The 17,367-nt window shown below is 44.8% G+C and overlaps 5 protein-coding genes across 5 annotated transcripts; all 5 read right to left on the bottom strand.

The window, feature by feature from the left end:
• Positions 1–340: 340 nt before the first annotated feature.
• Positions 341–2,699, bottom strand: LOC144478958 (odorant receptor 10-like). Its single transcript, XM_078197359.1, has 4 exons — positions 2,249–2,699; positions 1,372–1,849; positions 1,072–1,302; positions 341–988 (listed from the first exon to the last, which is right to left on the bottom strand). The coding sequence occupies exons 1-4, from the start codon at positions 2,384–2,386 to the stop codon at positions 651–653; spliced, it is 1,185 nt and encodes a 394-aa protein (XP_078053485.1). The 5' UTR covers positions 2,387–2,699; the 3' UTR covers positions 341–650.
• A 663-nt stretch (positions 2,700–3,362) lies between these two features.
• Positions 3,363–8,918, bottom strand: Or63 (odorant receptor 63). Its single transcript, XM_078176659.1, has 8 exons — positions 7,835–8,918; positions 7,424–7,750; positions 6,971–7,367; positions 5,959–6,295; positions 5,027–5,216; positions 4,235–4,715; positions 3,921–4,148; positions 3,363–3,850 (listed from the first exon to the last, which is right to left on the bottom strand). The coding sequence occupies exons 1-8, from the start codon at positions 7,979–7,981 to the stop codon at positions 3,513–3,515; spliced, it is 2,445 nt and encodes an 814-aa protein (XP_078032785.1). The 5' UTR covers positions 7,982–8,918; the 3' UTR covers positions 3,363–3,512.
• A 138-nt stretch (positions 8,919–9,056) lies between these two features.
• On the bottom strand, positions 9,057–11,200 carry LOC144478956 (odorant receptor 10-like). The gene is made up of 4 exons (XM_078197358.1): positions 11,050–11,200; positions 10,488–10,965; positions 10,194–10,424; positions 9,057–10,116 (listed from the first exon to the last, which is right to left on the bottom strand). Exons 1-4 carry the CDS (start codon positions 11,185–11,187, stop codon positions 9,776–9,778), a joined length of 1,188 nt encoding a protein of 395 aa, XP_078053484.1. The 5' UTR covers positions 11,188–11,200; the 3' UTR covers positions 9,057–9,775.
• Positions 11,201–12,050: 850 nt separating this feature from the next.
• On the bottom strand, positions 12,051–13,819 carry LOC144478955 (odorant receptor 85f-like). Its single transcript, XM_078197357.1, has 4 exons — positions 13,682–13,819; positions 13,123–13,603; positions 12,817–13,047; positions 12,051–12,388 (listed from the first exon to the last, which is right to left on the bottom strand). Exons 1-4 carry the CDS (start codon positions 13,817–13,819, stop codon positions 12,051–12,053), a joined length of 1,188 nt encoding a protein of 395 aa, XP_078053483.1.
• Positions 13,820–14,627: 808 nt separating this feature from the next.
• On the bottom strand, positions 14,628–16,912 carry LOC144478954 (odorant receptor 4-like). The gene is made up of 4 exons (XM_078197356.1): positions 16,698–16,912; positions 15,501–15,981; positions 15,194–15,424; positions 14,628–15,074 (listed from the first exon to the last, which is right to left on the bottom strand). The coding sequence occupies exons 1-4, from the start codon at positions 16,833–16,835 to the stop codon at positions 14,737–14,739; spliced, it is 1,188 nt and encodes a 395-aa protein (XP_078053482.1). The 5' UTR covers positions 16,836–16,912; the 3' UTR covers positions 14,628–14,736.
• Positions 16,913–17,367: the final 455 nt, after the last annotated feature.

A 17,367-nucleotide genomic window follows, 5' to 3' on the forward strand; every position in this document is an offset into this window, starting at 1 on the left:
TCATGCGGCGTATTCAATTTTTATCGGAAATAGGACTAATACGTTCCCTGGCTGAGACAGAATAGAAAATGCACGTTCTCCCTACGTTGTAAAGTTTGCAACCCGACGCAACTAAATTGCGAACGAACAAAAACACGAAAATAACAAGGGGATACCTTATTCATTCGCTTTCACGAGGTAAAAACTGCAACTTCTTAAATAAACTGGATCAACTTATCGTGATGATACTTTTTTCTGGATCATGGCACTTTGGCGGAGGGGAATGTCAACTTGCTTCATGGTGACGGTCTGGTAAGTCGCTCTACTGCTCTGGCGGAGACAAGGGGTAAATTGACACATCGTTCACCTTTTGATTCATACACACTTTATTCGTGCTGATTACGTAAAAAGAGAAGCTTTTAATTCCGTATTGTAAAAATTGGGTTCAGAAATTAATGAAATTGAAACAGGGCTATGTACGAGAGTAAAAATGACACTCTAACGTATGGAAAGCATAATTTTTATTATAAGTTATTCTTTAGAGAGATAGCGTGAATAGATCTACTATCCATTGTCAGTACTCGGCCAACCCAATGGCGAATGTTTCTGATACTCGTACGTTATCTCCGACTTGTACAGGAAAGAATTGATTGCGACTACAAAGCCAGTGCTTATCCCACCATTACGCGGAGGACCGACAGATAGGACATCGAGGTCTTCAGAATGCTCATGTAAGTCTCGAGGTTGATGGGGAAATATTTACCAGCCTTCAGTTGAACGGGGTACTCGGACTTCATGAGTACAAACATAATGTTCCTTGAAATGTTGCAGGGCGCATTGTACCAATCGCTGCAGTAGGCGAAGTATCCGATCTCTTCGAACTGGTTCTTCGAGTACTCGCCCACGTAGCTGTAGGCGAACGTCTGAATCAGCAGAGTGCTAACCACTATCATCGTCTTAATCACCATCACGATATTGTGAACTTTAAGAGACAAGATGAACTGGAATCCTGGAAAGTGAACCAAGAGCAGAAGCTTATAATTAAGTTTGGACAACAAAAATTATTCTGACAAAGGTAAGTCATCGCCGCACCTGTCGTACAGATGAGCAAGCAGCTCGAAAACATCTGCAAGATTAAGATAAACGCGATCGCGTCGTTCAGATGATCCGCCAGTGACAGCAAGTGTCGATGCCTGTTCACCAGGGTGTTGAAGCGTAGCGCACTCTCCTCCCCTTCTTCAAAGAATCTACTGAAGTCCAGCTTCAGCATCTCCACTTGGCCGCACAGGTGAAAAACGATGCCGAAGAACATGGAGTCGCTACCTAGCCGACGATCGACTTTATTGCAAGGTGTACACGGACAGTAAGGTAACACGTGAGGTAAATATATACCGAGGTTTCCAGTCGCCGTCACCAATAGTAGAAAGTACTCGCCGATGTAAATCAAGGCGTACAAATTTCCTGGCACTTGCAGGAGCTCCAACGTGTACTCGCTGGGCATAGGATAGTTCAGCTGAGTCGTTCGAGTTTCGTTTAAACTGTCCGTCGTGTCGTCGTTCGATACGAACATGGGCAACATGGAGAACAACGTCGCGCTGAAATACGAAAAGAACAACATGTTTGCGGATGCCATTCGGCCCATGTGTGCGTGCCGTCTGACGATGGCCCGTTTTTCTTCTCCGTTCAGCTCCTGGTAGTCTCTCACAGCGGAGACAAAGTTCACGATCAAGCCCGTAGGATGAAACCGGAAACAGGCCACCTTCGATATCGCGAGCACGCCGCATGCGATTATCACCACTGCGTCAAGATTCTTTTCCGCGTTTCCGTAGTCCAGGTAGATCTCCGTGTGCACAATCCACATCATCAACGACTACAGAGATGATTCTGTTTTATTATTCAAAATTACATGGTGGGAAAAAACTGAGGTAAAATTAATAAGTCAGTTTAATATTAAAGATAGACTTTACTATGATTTTATGAAAATAAGAGAAGGCTATAGTTTTTTAAATTAGGTATGCCTATAAAATTCATGGTAAGATATTAACACGGAAACAGTGAACAATTTTGACAAAAATATAACTCACTATACTCAGGATTATTTATAATATTATTTAGCAATTTGTCATCATATTTTCTAATGTATTTATTCTAAACACGTTAGACTTTCTATAAAGCTTAATGAATCTTTTGATGAATTTTATAGATCAATATTCTCAGTATCATTATTGACGGGAAACTTTTCATTTCAGTGTATGGAGAAATTGCTTACCAAGAAGGCAAGAGCCGCCACAGATCTCAAACCGGAGACGAAATTGTACTCTTGAAGAGGCCAAGTACCTACGGGCCACGAGACGATCTTCATAGGAGTCATCTCGTAGGCGAAGTCCTTGTCCGTAGGTAGGTTCATCCTGACTCTGGCGTGCGGACAAGATAACACACTGTTCTCGCCGGTGACCGTCGCATCTCCGACGTCGACACGCGCGCGATGATACGCCGCGGCTTTCGATTTATGTTTTATCCAGCCCTAATCGCGTAAACGCTCGGCGTCAGCTGTACGCGGCCAACATAGTTACAGGGCGAGAGAGGGGTCGCACTGCGAACTCTTGCTTTTATTATTCAACCGCATGCTCTATTAGACTTCACTGACAGATCTCATGGCCATTCAATTTTGATCGAAAATAGGTCTAATGCTTAGTAGGGAACGCTAAACGCAGGGTTTTTCTTGCTCGCGTTGGCAGAAGCAACTAAATTGCAAGCGATCATTCCACGAAAGAAACAAGTGTTTTCCTTATTTATTTGCTAGCGGAAGATAACGACTGTAACTGTTCAATAAAGTGGACGGACAGATCAAGGTAGGCTTCGCACGGAAATTGATGGACTTTGGAGTAAAGGAATGTCTTTTTGTTTTGTGGTATTGGCTCGGTAAGTTAGTTGTTCTGCTGCTTTGATGTCGTATTATTTCTCTCGTTCGAACAAGTTGCAAAAGAATTTGTAGCGATAATTTCGAGTTATGAGCTCGGAACGTACTATCTGCTGGTTAGCGATCGTGCTTTGCTCACGAATATTTGCAAAACTAACATTAACTTTTATATAAGAAATATATAATGAGCATATTTGGATCTCTCTGAAGGGTTCTTTCGAATAGAAGGTATTAACGCCTCTCTTGCACATATTTTATTACTGACTCTGGTTCGATTGATATAGTTGCAGATTTCAATTTTTACGACTGCCACTTTGGCCATTTTAAAACATAATTTTGTCATAATATACTGAATCGCTGAAAAGGAAAACAGTGGATGTTTTAAGCAAGGGTTGTAAGCTGCAGTGACTCGAAAATCAGAACGCCACAATACATAATAACGTTTCAATGTACAGAAGTAATTTTTAATATAAAAATTTCCTTGTACAGATAGCGCGAAATCATTAAACCGATTTACTATCCAACGTCGATACTCGGTCGTGTCAATTGTTACTTATGCATTCTCTCTGACTTGCACAGGAATGCACCGGCGACAACGAAAAAGCTTAGCGTTCTACGCTACCATTACACGAAGTACCGACAAGTAGGACATCGAGGTCTTGACGATACTCATGTAGGTCTCCATGTTGATGACGAAGAAGTGCCCGGCCTTGAGGTAGATGGGTGTCTGGGCCCTCATCAGAATGAAGACAATGTCAAAAGATAGTTTTCGCGGTATGTTGTACCAATCGCTGCAATAAACCCAGTACCCGACGCCCTCGAACTGGTTCTTCATATACTCGCCGATGTAACTGTAGGCAAAAAGCTGCACCAATAAGGTGCTCACCACAATTAACGTTTTAATCACCATCACGATGTTATTGGCGCTCAAAGACAGCACGAACTCGAATCCTGAAATTAAAGAAATAAGATTACTTACTTATCATTTTAGAGATTATGTATTCGGAGCGTCGATCGTTACCCGTTGTGCAGATCAGGAGACAGCTGGAGAACAGTTGAAGTATCATGACGGAGCTGATGGTGTCGCTCAGGTCCTGACAGAGCTTGAGCAGCTGCTGATGCCTGGCTACCAGGGCGTTGAAGCGAACTTTCTTGTCGCCGAACTCGACAAACTTGCTGAAGTCCAGTTTCAGCACTTCCGCCTGGCCACACAGGTGGAAAATGATACCGTAGAACAAGGAGTCGCTACCTACCGAAAACACTCGACTAAGAACTCGAATCCTACGGAACCACATCGACAAATAGAGAAAGAGAGAGAAATAGCGAGCGATTTACCAAGATTTCCAGTGCTGATGGTCAGCAACAGAATATACTCGCCGATGTAAATCACCGGATACAGGCTCGCAGGTAGGTCCAACATCTCCAAAGTGTACTGCGAAGGCATAGGGTAGTTTAGCGAGTCCTCTTGAGTGATGTTCACATTTTCCGCAGCCTTATTGCCCTCTCCTGCCAACATCGGCGCCGTAGTGAACAACGTCGAGCCAAAGTAGGAGAAGAAGATGACGCTGCCGCAAGCGATTCGGCCCATTTGCGCGTGCCGTCGCACGATCTCTTTTTTTTCCAGGTCGTTCAGCTCATCGTAGTCCTTCATGGCCGACATAAAGTTGTCCACGAGTCCCTTCGAATGGACGCGGAAACATAACACTTTCCACACTGCAAGGAAGCCGCATGTGATCAGCACAACCGAGTCCAGGTTCTTTTCGGCGTCACTGCTGTCCAGATAGATTTCCGTATGTACGATCGTTAGCACCAACAACTGCAACGACGAATCGTCAATATTTCTTAGGAAGAGAATCAGATACTTTGGGATGAGTAAGTATGAAATTACAATGCAAAAGTAAACTCTATTCTGCACTATTCATTTACATGATCTTTGAATTTCTCTACGCAGTAGATAAAAAATTATATTTTCCTATGGATATTCTATTAAATGAAGGATGTGTTCAACAAAGATGAACCCCGACCTCCGTTCGTCTTAAATTAATAGCACAGAAAAAAAACAAATATAATCGGAAGACGAACAGGAGAACAAGTAACCGTGAATAGTGGAGATAGTATAATTCATACCAGAAGTATAATGGACACGAAGCAGCGCATGCCGGACACAATGTCGTATTTCTGCAGAGGCCAGGTGCCGACGGGCCACGAGAGGATCTTCATCGGCCACATCGCGTAGGAAAAGTCCTTGTTTGTCGATTTCGTCATGACTGTGGCTCGGACGAAAAGACGATGAATCGTTCTTCGGTAATCGACACATCTTCATTCTCTGTGTTCTCCTGCTCCCGCGTCCAGCGCATTTCAGTTGATAATTTATTCACCCGTAATCGCCTAACTGGCTGTCGAGCACTGTGTCAGCTGCGCGCTGCCAAGAAGACAACGTGCGCGGACAACAGAGAGAGGAAGGAGGAAATAGATGGATAGGGGAATGTTGTTGGATCCTCTGCTGGTCTTTCCGGATCGGTTTCACAACCACGATGTTCGGAACGTGAATGTTGAAAGTCGGGGAACGTGTGCGAGTATTATTCAATTTTGATAGAAAACTGCGAATGAAAGTCGCCCGTTCCCCGATTGGGGCAGAACGCAGACTTCTAAATTGCGGATGATTGCTCTGAAAACGAACCACTTACGCGCTGTTTTCCCTTATTCCTTCGCCCGTATCGGAAAACAATTTCAGTTCTCCGGCGCGGTTCACAGTCAGAAGATCGGCGTCACGGAACAGGACGACGTCCATCACATCGAATTATAGTAATATTGTCTTTATTGCATCGTAAAAAGATGGTATACACATGATATATTCGACTAACACGCAGATAAAGAGATAGAGAAAGGGGGAAAATATAAAGAGGGGGAGAAAGAGAGATTGTGGTGTGATCGATGTGACGCAGTCTTCTCGTTTCGAGAACAGAGAATTGTGGAGATACTGACCCCGGCGTTCGAATCTCGTGTACCTTCAGGATCGCCCTCGGTCCGTTGTGCCAAAGTCTCCCGGTACGAATCACGCGTCCATCATCACTTTCAGGACCGACATGTACGAGGCGGAGGCTTTCAGGATCTCCTTGAACGTGAGCAAGTTCATCGACACGAATTTCCCGGCCGTGACACAGTACGGCGAGTTGCCGCGGATGATGATCAACGCCAGGTCTCTGGCTCGGTGCCCTCGGGAACGGTACCAGGTCGAGTCGTAGGCTCCGAACGAGATCTCAGCTGTCTGGGACTCCAATGCGTCGCCGGCGTAGGTGTAAACGTACAGTTGCAACAGCAACGTGGTCACGAACATCACGCACTTCAGCACGCCGACTCTGTCGTTCGCGTTCAGGCACACCAGCATCATGAATCCTGGTTTTCGAGAAAGCTATCGGTGAGCGGGCAACAAATAATGGCGAGAAATCGATCAGGCTCTGCATGATTTTCGCCGCTTCTACTTCTCGCGTAATTTATTAGGTTCATAAATTAATTTTTGGCTATTTGCAATTAAAATATTGTAACGATAGTTCTGAGGCTTACAGTGATATTGTCTAACACCTATAAGACAGTCTGTATCGGCCAATATAACATAAAGAAAAATATTTCAATCCACCGACAAATATTGGTGTACCAATTTAATTAAAATTTCAAGTGGAGAAGGAAGACTAAAATTAACTTCTATATTTAATGTTAGACATTTCTTGGGGTAGAAGGCAGCTGCAGGTGTAGCAGGATTGAATTGGACAGTTATCAAGGAATGACCAATTACTCGATCTGCGAAACTACGGAAACTAGAAACCGCAGCAATTGGAACGTCATCAGAAGTCCGAAGTCCGTTTCCATCAGGTAATGATTCAAAGGCCGATAGTAAATCGAGAAACCCTACGTGTTTTTAAATGTAAATCTAAACTTACTGCATTTAATATGTGCTAATTTTTAATATAATGTTTTAATTGTTTCTGTTCTTTAAGTGTTCTTTCGTCATTTCAGAAATGAAAAACCGAACTTCAAAGAGTAAAGGAACTAGAATTGTTAAAATCTGATTACCTTCGACGCAGAGCAGTAGAAGGCTCATCAACAGCTGCACCAGTATGACTACGTTAAAGCTCTGCTCGAGATCGCCAGCTAGAATCATGAGGCGACAGTGTCGCTGCACCAGCAGGCCGACCTTTTTGCCATATCCCGACTTTTCGATCTCGATCTCTGCTAGCTTGACCCTGAGAACCTCGAACTGACCGCACAGGTGCATCGTCAGGCTGAAGAAGTAGCCGTCGTTGCCGCAGTGGCCGACGACGTTGATGAACACGGTGACCGCTTGGAACGCGAGCATCCAAGATCGAAGGCTCCAAGGTTGGATCCCGAACGCGCAGTACGTCGACAGAAAGTACTTGGTCTTCAGGGTACGGGCCAAGGCGTTCGTCGAGTTCGGCGGAATTTGGAACATCTATGTAAGAGATGAGATATCAGAACTTAAAGGCTTTCTCGTTCGAGGACTCGAACCTGGAACGGTAGTTCATGCAACGGCAGAGACTTCACGATGATCGAGACACCCGAAGCATAGCCCATGTAGAGCAGCAGCATGGACACGACACGACCCTTCTCCTGGTACTTGGTCATGATGTTACGATGATCCGAGTCCTCGACGCTCGACCAGTCCTCCTCCATCGAGTTCACCAGAGCGTAGGTGTGCTTCCAGTTGAATCGCAGGATGAACATCTTGGAGAGGCTGATCATGGAGGAGAGGTCCATCACGAAAGCGTCCATCGTGTCGTCAACGTCGAGACAGTGGCGGTAGACCTCCGTGGTCAGGCTGCAGATCGCGGTGACCTAGAAGATTGAATTTTGAAAGGCTTTGGGATCTTTGGAGAATCCAGATCATGCCGGGAACGACGAGGGCCACTCGGTACTCACTTGCGTTAGCATAGCGAAGCACCATCGGCCCAACGACGATCGCAGAATATCGTCGGCGTTCAGCGGCCAGATACCCAAAAGCCGCAACACCTTTTCCGGTCCCACGAAGCCCGTCTTCGTTTCTCCGGCTTGCTTTCGACGAGTCATGTCTCAGAGATATTCCTGACAGGGGGACAGCTTCGATTCGGTCCTACGCGGAGCACGATTTATCGCACGACTGCGGAGTCACGAAACGCTGACGCCCACTTTCGTGCGGCCCGTATTTTCTTTGATCTTTTATTCAGCCGCACAGGCCGCGCGAAAGGCTTGTGTTTTCATGCGCATAAAAATATGATATACTGGCGGCCAAAAGAGGGTTGCACCGAGCGCAAAGAATAAAAGGCGGAAGACTGTCGCGTGTCCTTAAGTTCGTTAACTATTGACGATACGCCGAACCAAATGATCATAGCGCAGGAAAAGCCGCGCAAGGTGCCTCCCTCCTTCGGGACCAGCTCGATGGAGTTCCGTTGTTTCATCGCGTCAAGCATTAAAGTTCATCAAGCAAAGCGCGAATCACGGACCGCGATAAGATGCCCGATCTCGTAACGGTGTTCCACGGAGGAGGCGAGCCGAACACCGCCGGACCCAGTGCGTGCAAAGTCGGCAGTGATTTTTCTCGAAATCCGGAGAGAACAGCACACCTGTTCCCCATCGATCCGCGGGGTTAAACGAAACGCGGTCACCGTCGATCGAATCCTGGCAGCCGGCCACACAGTTTCGAACCGGTTAGCGGTCGAGAGATCCTCCGGCACTACCGGAGGTACGGCACGCATAGCTCAATTGCGAGGCACCTTGGGCGATTTGAATTAAAACAGGACGATGACCACCGTTTCCCAATACTGCACCCTGGGGCCGATAACATTCAGCACACGATCTTCACCGCTTGACCTACCGAAAGTACTGGGATCCTACGTCATTTGCAATACCATTCTTTATGAGCAGTACTGATGAAGAAAGAGTCTCTCATTTTGGTGCTTGTTGACTCTGTTATTCGAGACAGGAAACGCTGTAATTGGAACATTATCAGACTGAACTGCAACCGAAGGACGTATCCATCACGTAACGATTCGAAGGACTGTCGTAAATTGAGTGTCTCTCCGTGTTCTTCAAAGTAAGCTTATTAATAGTTACAACTTAACGCACATCAGTGTAGTAATTTTTTAATGTACTAGTACTATCTACTGTGCAGTAAATTACTATAAATATTAGATTTATATTCTACTTGAAGCATTGATAATTAATTTGTAATATTATTGCATTTAAATATTAATGAAAGATACTGTGGAGTATAACTTGGTAAAAATCATGAAATAATAGACCTTATAAAGATGAGACAGGCAGAGAAACAAACACCATGAAACTGGTACTGATGGCGGAGGTGGAGCATTGCAAATTGACTTGGGAATGGGTCTTACTATCAGGTGGTTTGTTGTATTGGGCCTGATAACACATTACATATGTCCACTTTGGCACGACACCTTCGCGCCACCTGTGAAGAAACTCTTGTATTCAATTGGCTAGTAGCTTGGTCGTTCTGCCGCAGATGACTCTGTGACGAATTTTTGTCGCTATTTTAATTTTGAAGAAATTAACATTAATTCGACATTTTTTAAATTTCCTGTACTCTGTCAATTAAAGATAGAATTATTATTTACATTACAAATATGTAGTGTATTTTTAATACAGTATACATCAAACAATACAACCTTATTCAATACATTTCACAGAATATACTGTCACAAACTTACGCATATGTATGTAACAATTAACTCACGTTGATACCTGATAGAAAAATCCACTGCATTCTGCAGTTTCGTTGAGCTTACGATGTAATCGCTTGTCATTGTTTGCAGCCTCGCGTCTTCGACACTGAGCTGGCTTCCTCGAGCTGCGCTGTTTGTCTTACGGAGCAATCATTACTCGAAGAACCGACAGATAGGACATGGAGGTCTTCAGAATACTCGTGTACGTTTCCAAGTTAATGACAAAAAATCTGCCAGCCCTTAGATGAACAGGATACTGGGTCTTCATGAGGACAAACAGAATGTTCTTCGAAATACTGCAGGGCGCGTTATACCAATCGCTGCAGTACGCAAAGTACCCGATGCCACCGAATTGATTTTTCGAGTACTCGCCCACGTAGCTGTAGGCGAACGTTTGAGTCAATAATGTGCCGACCACAATGATCGTCTTAATCACCATCACAACGTTGTGGACTTGCAGAGACAGAATGAACTGGAATCCTGGCAACAGAACCAAACGCATACATCTGCGATTAAATTCGAACGGACAAAATTACTCTTGCGAAGTAACTTATCACCGGTCGTGCAGATGAGCAAGCAGCTCGAGAATAGTTGCAAGATTAGAATAAATCCGATCGTGTCGTTCAGGTGGTCGGCAAGCGCCAGCAGGTGACGATGCCTGTTAACCAGGGCGTTGAAGCGTCGCGTACTGTCTTCCCCTTCCTCGATGAATTTGCTGAAGTCCAGCTTCAGCACCTCCACTTGGCCACACAGGTGAAAAACAATGCCGAAGAACATCGAGTCGCTACCTAGCCGTCGGTCGTCTTTATTGCTAAGTGTACACAAACAAGCACGCTAAGGCAAATAAATACCGAGGTTTCCGGCCGCGATCACCAGCAGTAGAAAGTACTCGCCGATGTAAATCAAGGCGTACAAATTCCCTGGGACTTGCAGGAGCTCCAGTGTGCACTCGCTGGGCATGGGGTAGTTCAGCTGTTCCTTTCGAGTTAGGTTTGAATTATCCGCCGTATCATCGTCCCCAGCAAACATGGGCACCATAGAGAACAACGTGGCGCTGAAGTACGAGAAGAAAAGCATATTGGCGGATGCCATTCGTCCCATTTGCGCGTGCCGTTTCACGATGGCCCGTTTCTCCTCCTGGTTCAGCTCCTGGTAGTCTTTCACGGCGGAAATGAAATTTGCGATCAAGCCCGTGGGGCGAAACCGGAAACAGGCCACCTTCGATATCGCGAGCATGCCGCACGCGATGATCACCAACGCGTCAAGATTCTTCTCCGCATTCCCGTAATCCAGGTAGATCTCCGTGTGCACGATACACATCATCAACATCTGTATAAACGATACTGTTTTTACCATACAATGATTGACATTTCCGGGACGCTTTCCATTCGGGTTCAACGGAAAATAGCTCACCAAAAAGGCAAGGGCCGCCACGGACCTCGCACCGGTCACGCAATTGTACTTCTGAAGAGGCCAGGTGCCCACGGGCCACGAAACGATCTTCATCGGTGTCATTTCGTAGCTGAAGTCCTTGTCCGTTGGTAGCTTCATCCTGGCAGGACGTCCGAACAAAATAGCGCGATCTTTCCCCCGATGATCGCCGCATGTTCGACTTCGACGCGCGCGCAACGATACACAGTGTTTTTCGATTTATGTTTTATGCAGTCGTAATCGCGTAAACGCTCGACATCAGCTGCCGTGCTGCCAACATTTTTACGGGACGCGAGAGGGGTTGCTCTACGGAACCGTCGCTTTTATTAGCTGGCCACGAACAACATTATCCGTTCCCCCTTTTCCAGTGGGCGCTTTCTCGACAGATCACGAGGTGTATTCAATTTTTATCAGAAACAGGACTAATGCGTTATATAATACGAGTGGTAAACCCGTGACCACGTTCTTCCGTGAAGTTTGTAGTCTGCCACATGTAAATTGCGAACAATCGGTTTGCGGAAAAACAAGCGTTTTCCTTATTTATTCGCAACCGTGAAATAACAACTGTAACTAATTCGATGGACTGGACAATGGCATCGAGATAGTTCTTGCTCATCGATCAAGTCAATTTGGCGGAGGAGAATGTCATTGTGCTACGTGGCGCTATCCTAGTAAGTTGCTATGTTGTACTAGTATGATGTATTATTTGTTTATTTGGTATACAACTATTTTGTGGAATTTGTCTAGGTGATGGATGGGCAGTCAACCTGTTGGATGAGATCTATACGTGTCAGGTATGAAATAGGACCATATACGTATGGAATGTATAGTATTTTATTACAATAAATTCTTTAAAGAAATGACGCGAATAAATCTATTATCTGTTATCGGTACTCGACCGATCCAATTGCATATGTTTCTGATTCTTATTTATTACCACTGATTTGTACCGGAAAGAATTGACTGGGCGAAAATGCTGACGCTTACGTTACCATCACGCGAAGAACCGACAGATACGACATCGAGGTCTTCAAAATACTCATATAAGACTGGAGGTTGATGGGGAAATATTTGCCAGCCTTCAGTTGAACTGGATACTCGGACTTCATGAGTACAAACGTAATCTTTCTTGAAAGATTGCTGGGTGCGTTGTACCAATCGCTGCAGTAGGCGAAATATCCGATCCCTTCGAATTGGTTTTTTGAGTACTCACCTACGTAACTGTACGCATACAGTTGGCTCAGCATGATGTTTACAACCATAAATGACTTAATTACCATGGCAAAATTGTTCACCTGCAGAGAAAGAATCAACTGGACACCTGAGAACAGAAAAATCTTAGTTGGAAATACAACACATTCCAGCGGATATGGCCGCCTGTGTTTAAATGGTATTGGTATGAATTAATTAATCATTTAAATATTTATGATTAATTTTTATTCGTGTATTATTGTAATCTCTTTGTTGAGATTAAATAATTATATTTCATTGCCACAAAATTAATACTTAGATCAAATGTTTGAAAGTCTGGGTTCAAATGGGCCCGATGCTCCCCATCCGGAGGTAATAATAGAAACAGTTACGAAATTATCTAAACTAATCAATTATTCATTTCAAAGGACTATTATCTTCTACGTAAACGCTTATGAATATCTCTTATACTCTATCGCTTTCCTAACAATGCGTTAATCTGGTAAATAAATTTAATGTTCTTATTACTATCACTCTAATATAAATTTAATTTATTACCGGTTACGCAGATAAGAAAGCAGCTCGATAACAGCTGCAGGACGAGAACAGATCCGATCGTGTCGTTCAAGTGTTCGGCCAAAGTCAACAGATGACAATGCCTGCTTACGAGGGCATTGAAACGTTTCGCACTGTCTGCTCCGTGCTCAAAGAATCTACTGAAATCCAGCTTCAACGCCTCCACCTGTCCGCAGAGGTGGAACATGATGCCGAAGAACAAGGTGTCGCTACCTGCCGAAGAAAATATTATCTGTGACACTTGGTCGCATAAAATACACCGATGAAGTCACAACGCGGATTAGGTACCTAGATTTCCACATGCCAACAGCAGTAGCACCACGAACTCCCATATGGAGATCACAAAGTATAGATTTTCTGGTATTTCCAGGAGCTCAAACGTGCACTCGCTGGGAAAAGGAAGGCTGTGCTCACACTTATGAGCTGTCTGGTTGAGATTCTCGATTGCGTCCTCATCTACGGCAAACGCAGTGGCCAGCGTCGCCATGGTAAGGGTGCAGTACGCGACGCACAGTATAGTGACGGACGTATTTCGGCTCATGTGCGCATGATGTTTCAGGATGGCTCGCTTCTCCTCTTCCTTCAACTCTTGGTGGTCTTGTACAGCAGAGGTAAAGTTGGCGACTAAGCCCGTACAGCGAAACCGGAACGAACTCACCTTCGAAATTGCGAGCATGCTACACGATGACATCAAAATTATGTCTAGATTCTTCTCCGAGCTTCCGTGATCCAGGTAGACTTCCACAAGTAAGATGCAGAGCAGCATCGTCTATACAGACGGTTCAGCAACACGAATTAATCCATTCGAAGATGTAGAAGTGCAATAGAGCAAGTAGAAATTGCTCACCAATAGGATCAGCGTGACGACCGACCTCAGACCAGACAGAAAATTGTAATCTTGCAGGGGCCAGGTGCCCACGGGCCACGAGACGATCTTCATTGGACTCATCTCGTAGACGAAATCCTTGTCCGTCGGGAGCTTCATTCTCGCGAGATGTACTTACAATATGGCATCTTCCGCATCGGCTGGCACGCGACGATAAGCCGCGCGTTTCCATTTATGTTTTATGCAGTCGTAATCGCGTAAACGCTCGGCGTCAGCTGCCCATTGCCAACATTGTTACGCGGCAAGAGAGGGGTTGCACTACGAATCCCTTTTTTCTATTATCCAGCCGCGCGCAACATTATACTTTCCGATAGATCGCGTGCTCATTCAACTCTTATCGAAAATAGGTCTAATGCTTTCAATGGAACGGGAAGCTCGCGTTTTCCCTTGCGCGCATTGACAAACGCATCTAAATTGCGAGCGATCATTCCGGGAAAGAAACAAGCGCTTCCCTTATTCATTCGCTTATCGTGAGGTAATGACTGTAACTGTTCAATAAAGTAGACGGTCGCATCGCGATGGGTTTTGTTCATAGATCGAGGCACTCTCGCGGAAGGGAGTGTCTGTTAGTTACGCGGTATTGGCTCGGTAAGTTGCTTTGCTGTTTTGGAATGATGTTATTTGATATACACCACCATAATCTTTATTTTCTAAATATTTTTATGAATTCATTTTTTCCCCAAATTTTTATGAACTATTACAAGTTTTCTTATTTTTGTGGTTTTTCGTTGACCACTACACCAACAGCCTCAAGAATTTCATGAAGTTGAAATTTAATTAAATGAGAAGGACATGAAAGATCAGTCTAAAAATGAATATTCAAATTTGAGTAAATAATTCGATTACGCGACAATCGATGGATTAAACATGACTTGTAAAACTCTGTTGGACATATGTACAATAGAAATACTACTAAAGTCATATTTTTTTAATACAATAAATTCTTTGCGCAGGTAGCATGAATCCACTAGACATTGTCACAGAAAAATGAATAGCAGCAGCGACGAAGCTAACGTTTATGCCACCATTACGCGAAGAACCGACAAATAGGACATGGAGGTCTTCAGGATACTCATGTAGGTCTGGAGGTTGATGAGGAAAAATTTGCCAGCCTTCAAGTCAACCGGATACTGAGTCTTCATGAGTACGAACATAATGTTTCTTGAAAGATTGCAGGGCGCGTTATACCAATCGCTGCAGTAGGCCAAATAGCCGATGGTCCCGAATTGGTTCCTCGAATACTCGCCGACGTAACTGTAGGCAAACATTTGGCTCAAGAGGGCGGCCACCACTACAAACGTCTTCGTCACCATCACAATGTTGTGAACCTGCAGAGACAGGATGAACTGGACCCCTGAGAATATTGTTAATTCGCTTGTTAATTCGATCGTTAATCCAGGTCTTTCCACAGGGCGTGGAAATCTGCAATGAAATCGTATAGATCAATTCATTCTCGCATAAATAACTCATTACCGGATACGCAGATCAGCATGCAGCTCGAGAACAGTTGCAGGACCAGAATATATCCGATCGTGTTGTTGAGGTGTTCGGCCAATGTCAGCAGATGGCGATGCCTCACCACCAGGGCGTTGAAACGTTTCCCGCTGTCCGTCCCGTGCTCGAGGAATCTACTGAAATCCAGCTTCAGGACCTCCACTTGTCCGCACAGGTGAAAAACGATGCCGAAGAACAACGTGTCGCTACCTAGCCGGAGGATGTATTATCTGTGAAAGCTGATTGCGGAAAATACACGGGCGAAGCCACGAGACGAACGAGGTACCGAGATTTCCACAGGCCAACAAAACCAGTATCAAGAACTCGCCGACGTATAGCACCGAGTACACATTTTCCGGTATTCGCAGAAGCTGCACCATGCACTCGCTAGGAAAAGGAAAGCTTTGCTCAGACTCGTGAGCTGTCTGATTGAGAATCTCCATTGCGTCTTCTCCGCCGGCTAGCAGGGGCACCATCATTAACAGCAGCGCACTGCTGTACGAGCAGAACAGAATGCTGGCGGACGTGATTCGGCCCATTTGCGCGTGATGTTTCACGATGGTCCGTTTCTGCTCTTCCCTCAAGTCTTGGTGGTCTTTCACGGCGGAGACGAAGTTCGCAATCAAGCCCGTGGGTCGGAACCGGAAGCAAGCCACCTTCGATATCGCGAGCATGCTGCATGTCATGAACACCACGCCGTCCAGGTTTTTCGCCGCGTTCCCGTGGTCTAGGTACAATTCTATGTGCACGGTGAAAAACAGCAGTGCCTGCACAAACGATTCGGCAATTGGTATAGCAAGTAACATGTGATAGTTTTCGCGAGAGCAACTCTCAGGAGGGCGCATACTTGTTTCGAAATACACTCGACTTTGAAATTAAAGCATTAGGAATTTTATAATCGTTGAACAACAGACTCTGTTAAAAGCAATTGATAAATTATTACTTCGATTTTAGGCTAATGCTTGCAGATTTAAACTGCTGTAACTTTGCGAAGAAAAATCCTAGCGACTTAATTTTTACCTCAAATTAAAGGGGAAGGTCCAAATTTTACGTTACTGTGAACGATGTGCTGGAAAAAAAATTATGCACCCGCGTAGAAGTCGTTAAGCGTTGCACTTTTATACTACAGTCACGGGAGTGCATAATAAAAACTAGAGTACCGTGTCATAAAGTTCTTCAAGCTCTAATTTTGATAAAAATCATTACCAATACTTTAATTTTGCCGTCGAGTGTATATCTTGCAACTCGCACTCTGAAATAGTTGTGAGACTATTCCCAGACCTCGCTAAATAGTTATCAGAGATTTCTGCATTATACAAAGCATAAACTACTGCAAAATACGCTTAGTTATTAAAAAAAGAAAATGGAGAAAAATATGTGTGAGAAAGATAATTTATTTGCTTTCAGCAAATATATCGCAGCATCAGTGAGGAAGTCACTGTCTCATTCTAGAAACGAAAGAGATGAAATTAAAATGGCTCACCAATATAATCAGGGCGACGACAGACCTCAGACCAGAGAGAAAATCGTATTCTTGGAGGGGCCAGGTGCCCACGGGCCACGAGACGATCTTTAGCGGAGTCATCTCATAGGTAAACTCCTTGTTCGTCGGAAGCTCCATCGCGAAGTATGTAAGGACCGAGATCGCATCTCCAACGTCGGCTCGCACGCGACTATACGCCGCGCGTTTCCATTTATATTTTATGCAGCCGTAATCGCGTAAACGCTCGGCGTCAGCTGCGTGCTGCCAACATTGTTACCGAACGAGCGAGGGGTTCTCCCGTGCAAAATTATATGTTTTCCCTTTTCCATCAAACAGTTCCCCGATGGATCGCGTGGAGCATTCAATTTTTATCGAAAGACTAATGCATTCGATGAAACGATAAGCGCACTTTTCTCCCCGTTCGCGTTGAACGGCGCTTTCAAATTGCAATAGATTATTCCGCAATAAAAGAAATTCGCGAAAGAGTTTTCCTTATTCATATCGCCAGGTAACGATTGCAAGTGTTCGATAAAGTGTTGACGGACGCGTCCAGATGTTTTTTATTTGCAGATCGAGGCGCTTTGACGCAGGGGAACGTCTCTTTGCTAATTCGCGTCGGCTCGGTAAGTTGTTCTACTGCTTCGATGTCGTATTATTTCTGCCGCTCGAG

The sequence above is a fragment of the Augochlora pura genome, chromosome 3 (genome assembly GCF_028453695.1).
Source record: "Augochlora pura isolate Apur16 chromosome 3, APUR_v2.2.1, whole genome shotgun sequence".
Lineage (NCBI taxonomy): Eukaryota > Metazoa > Arthropoda > Insecta > Hymenoptera > Halictidae > Augochlora > Augochlora pura.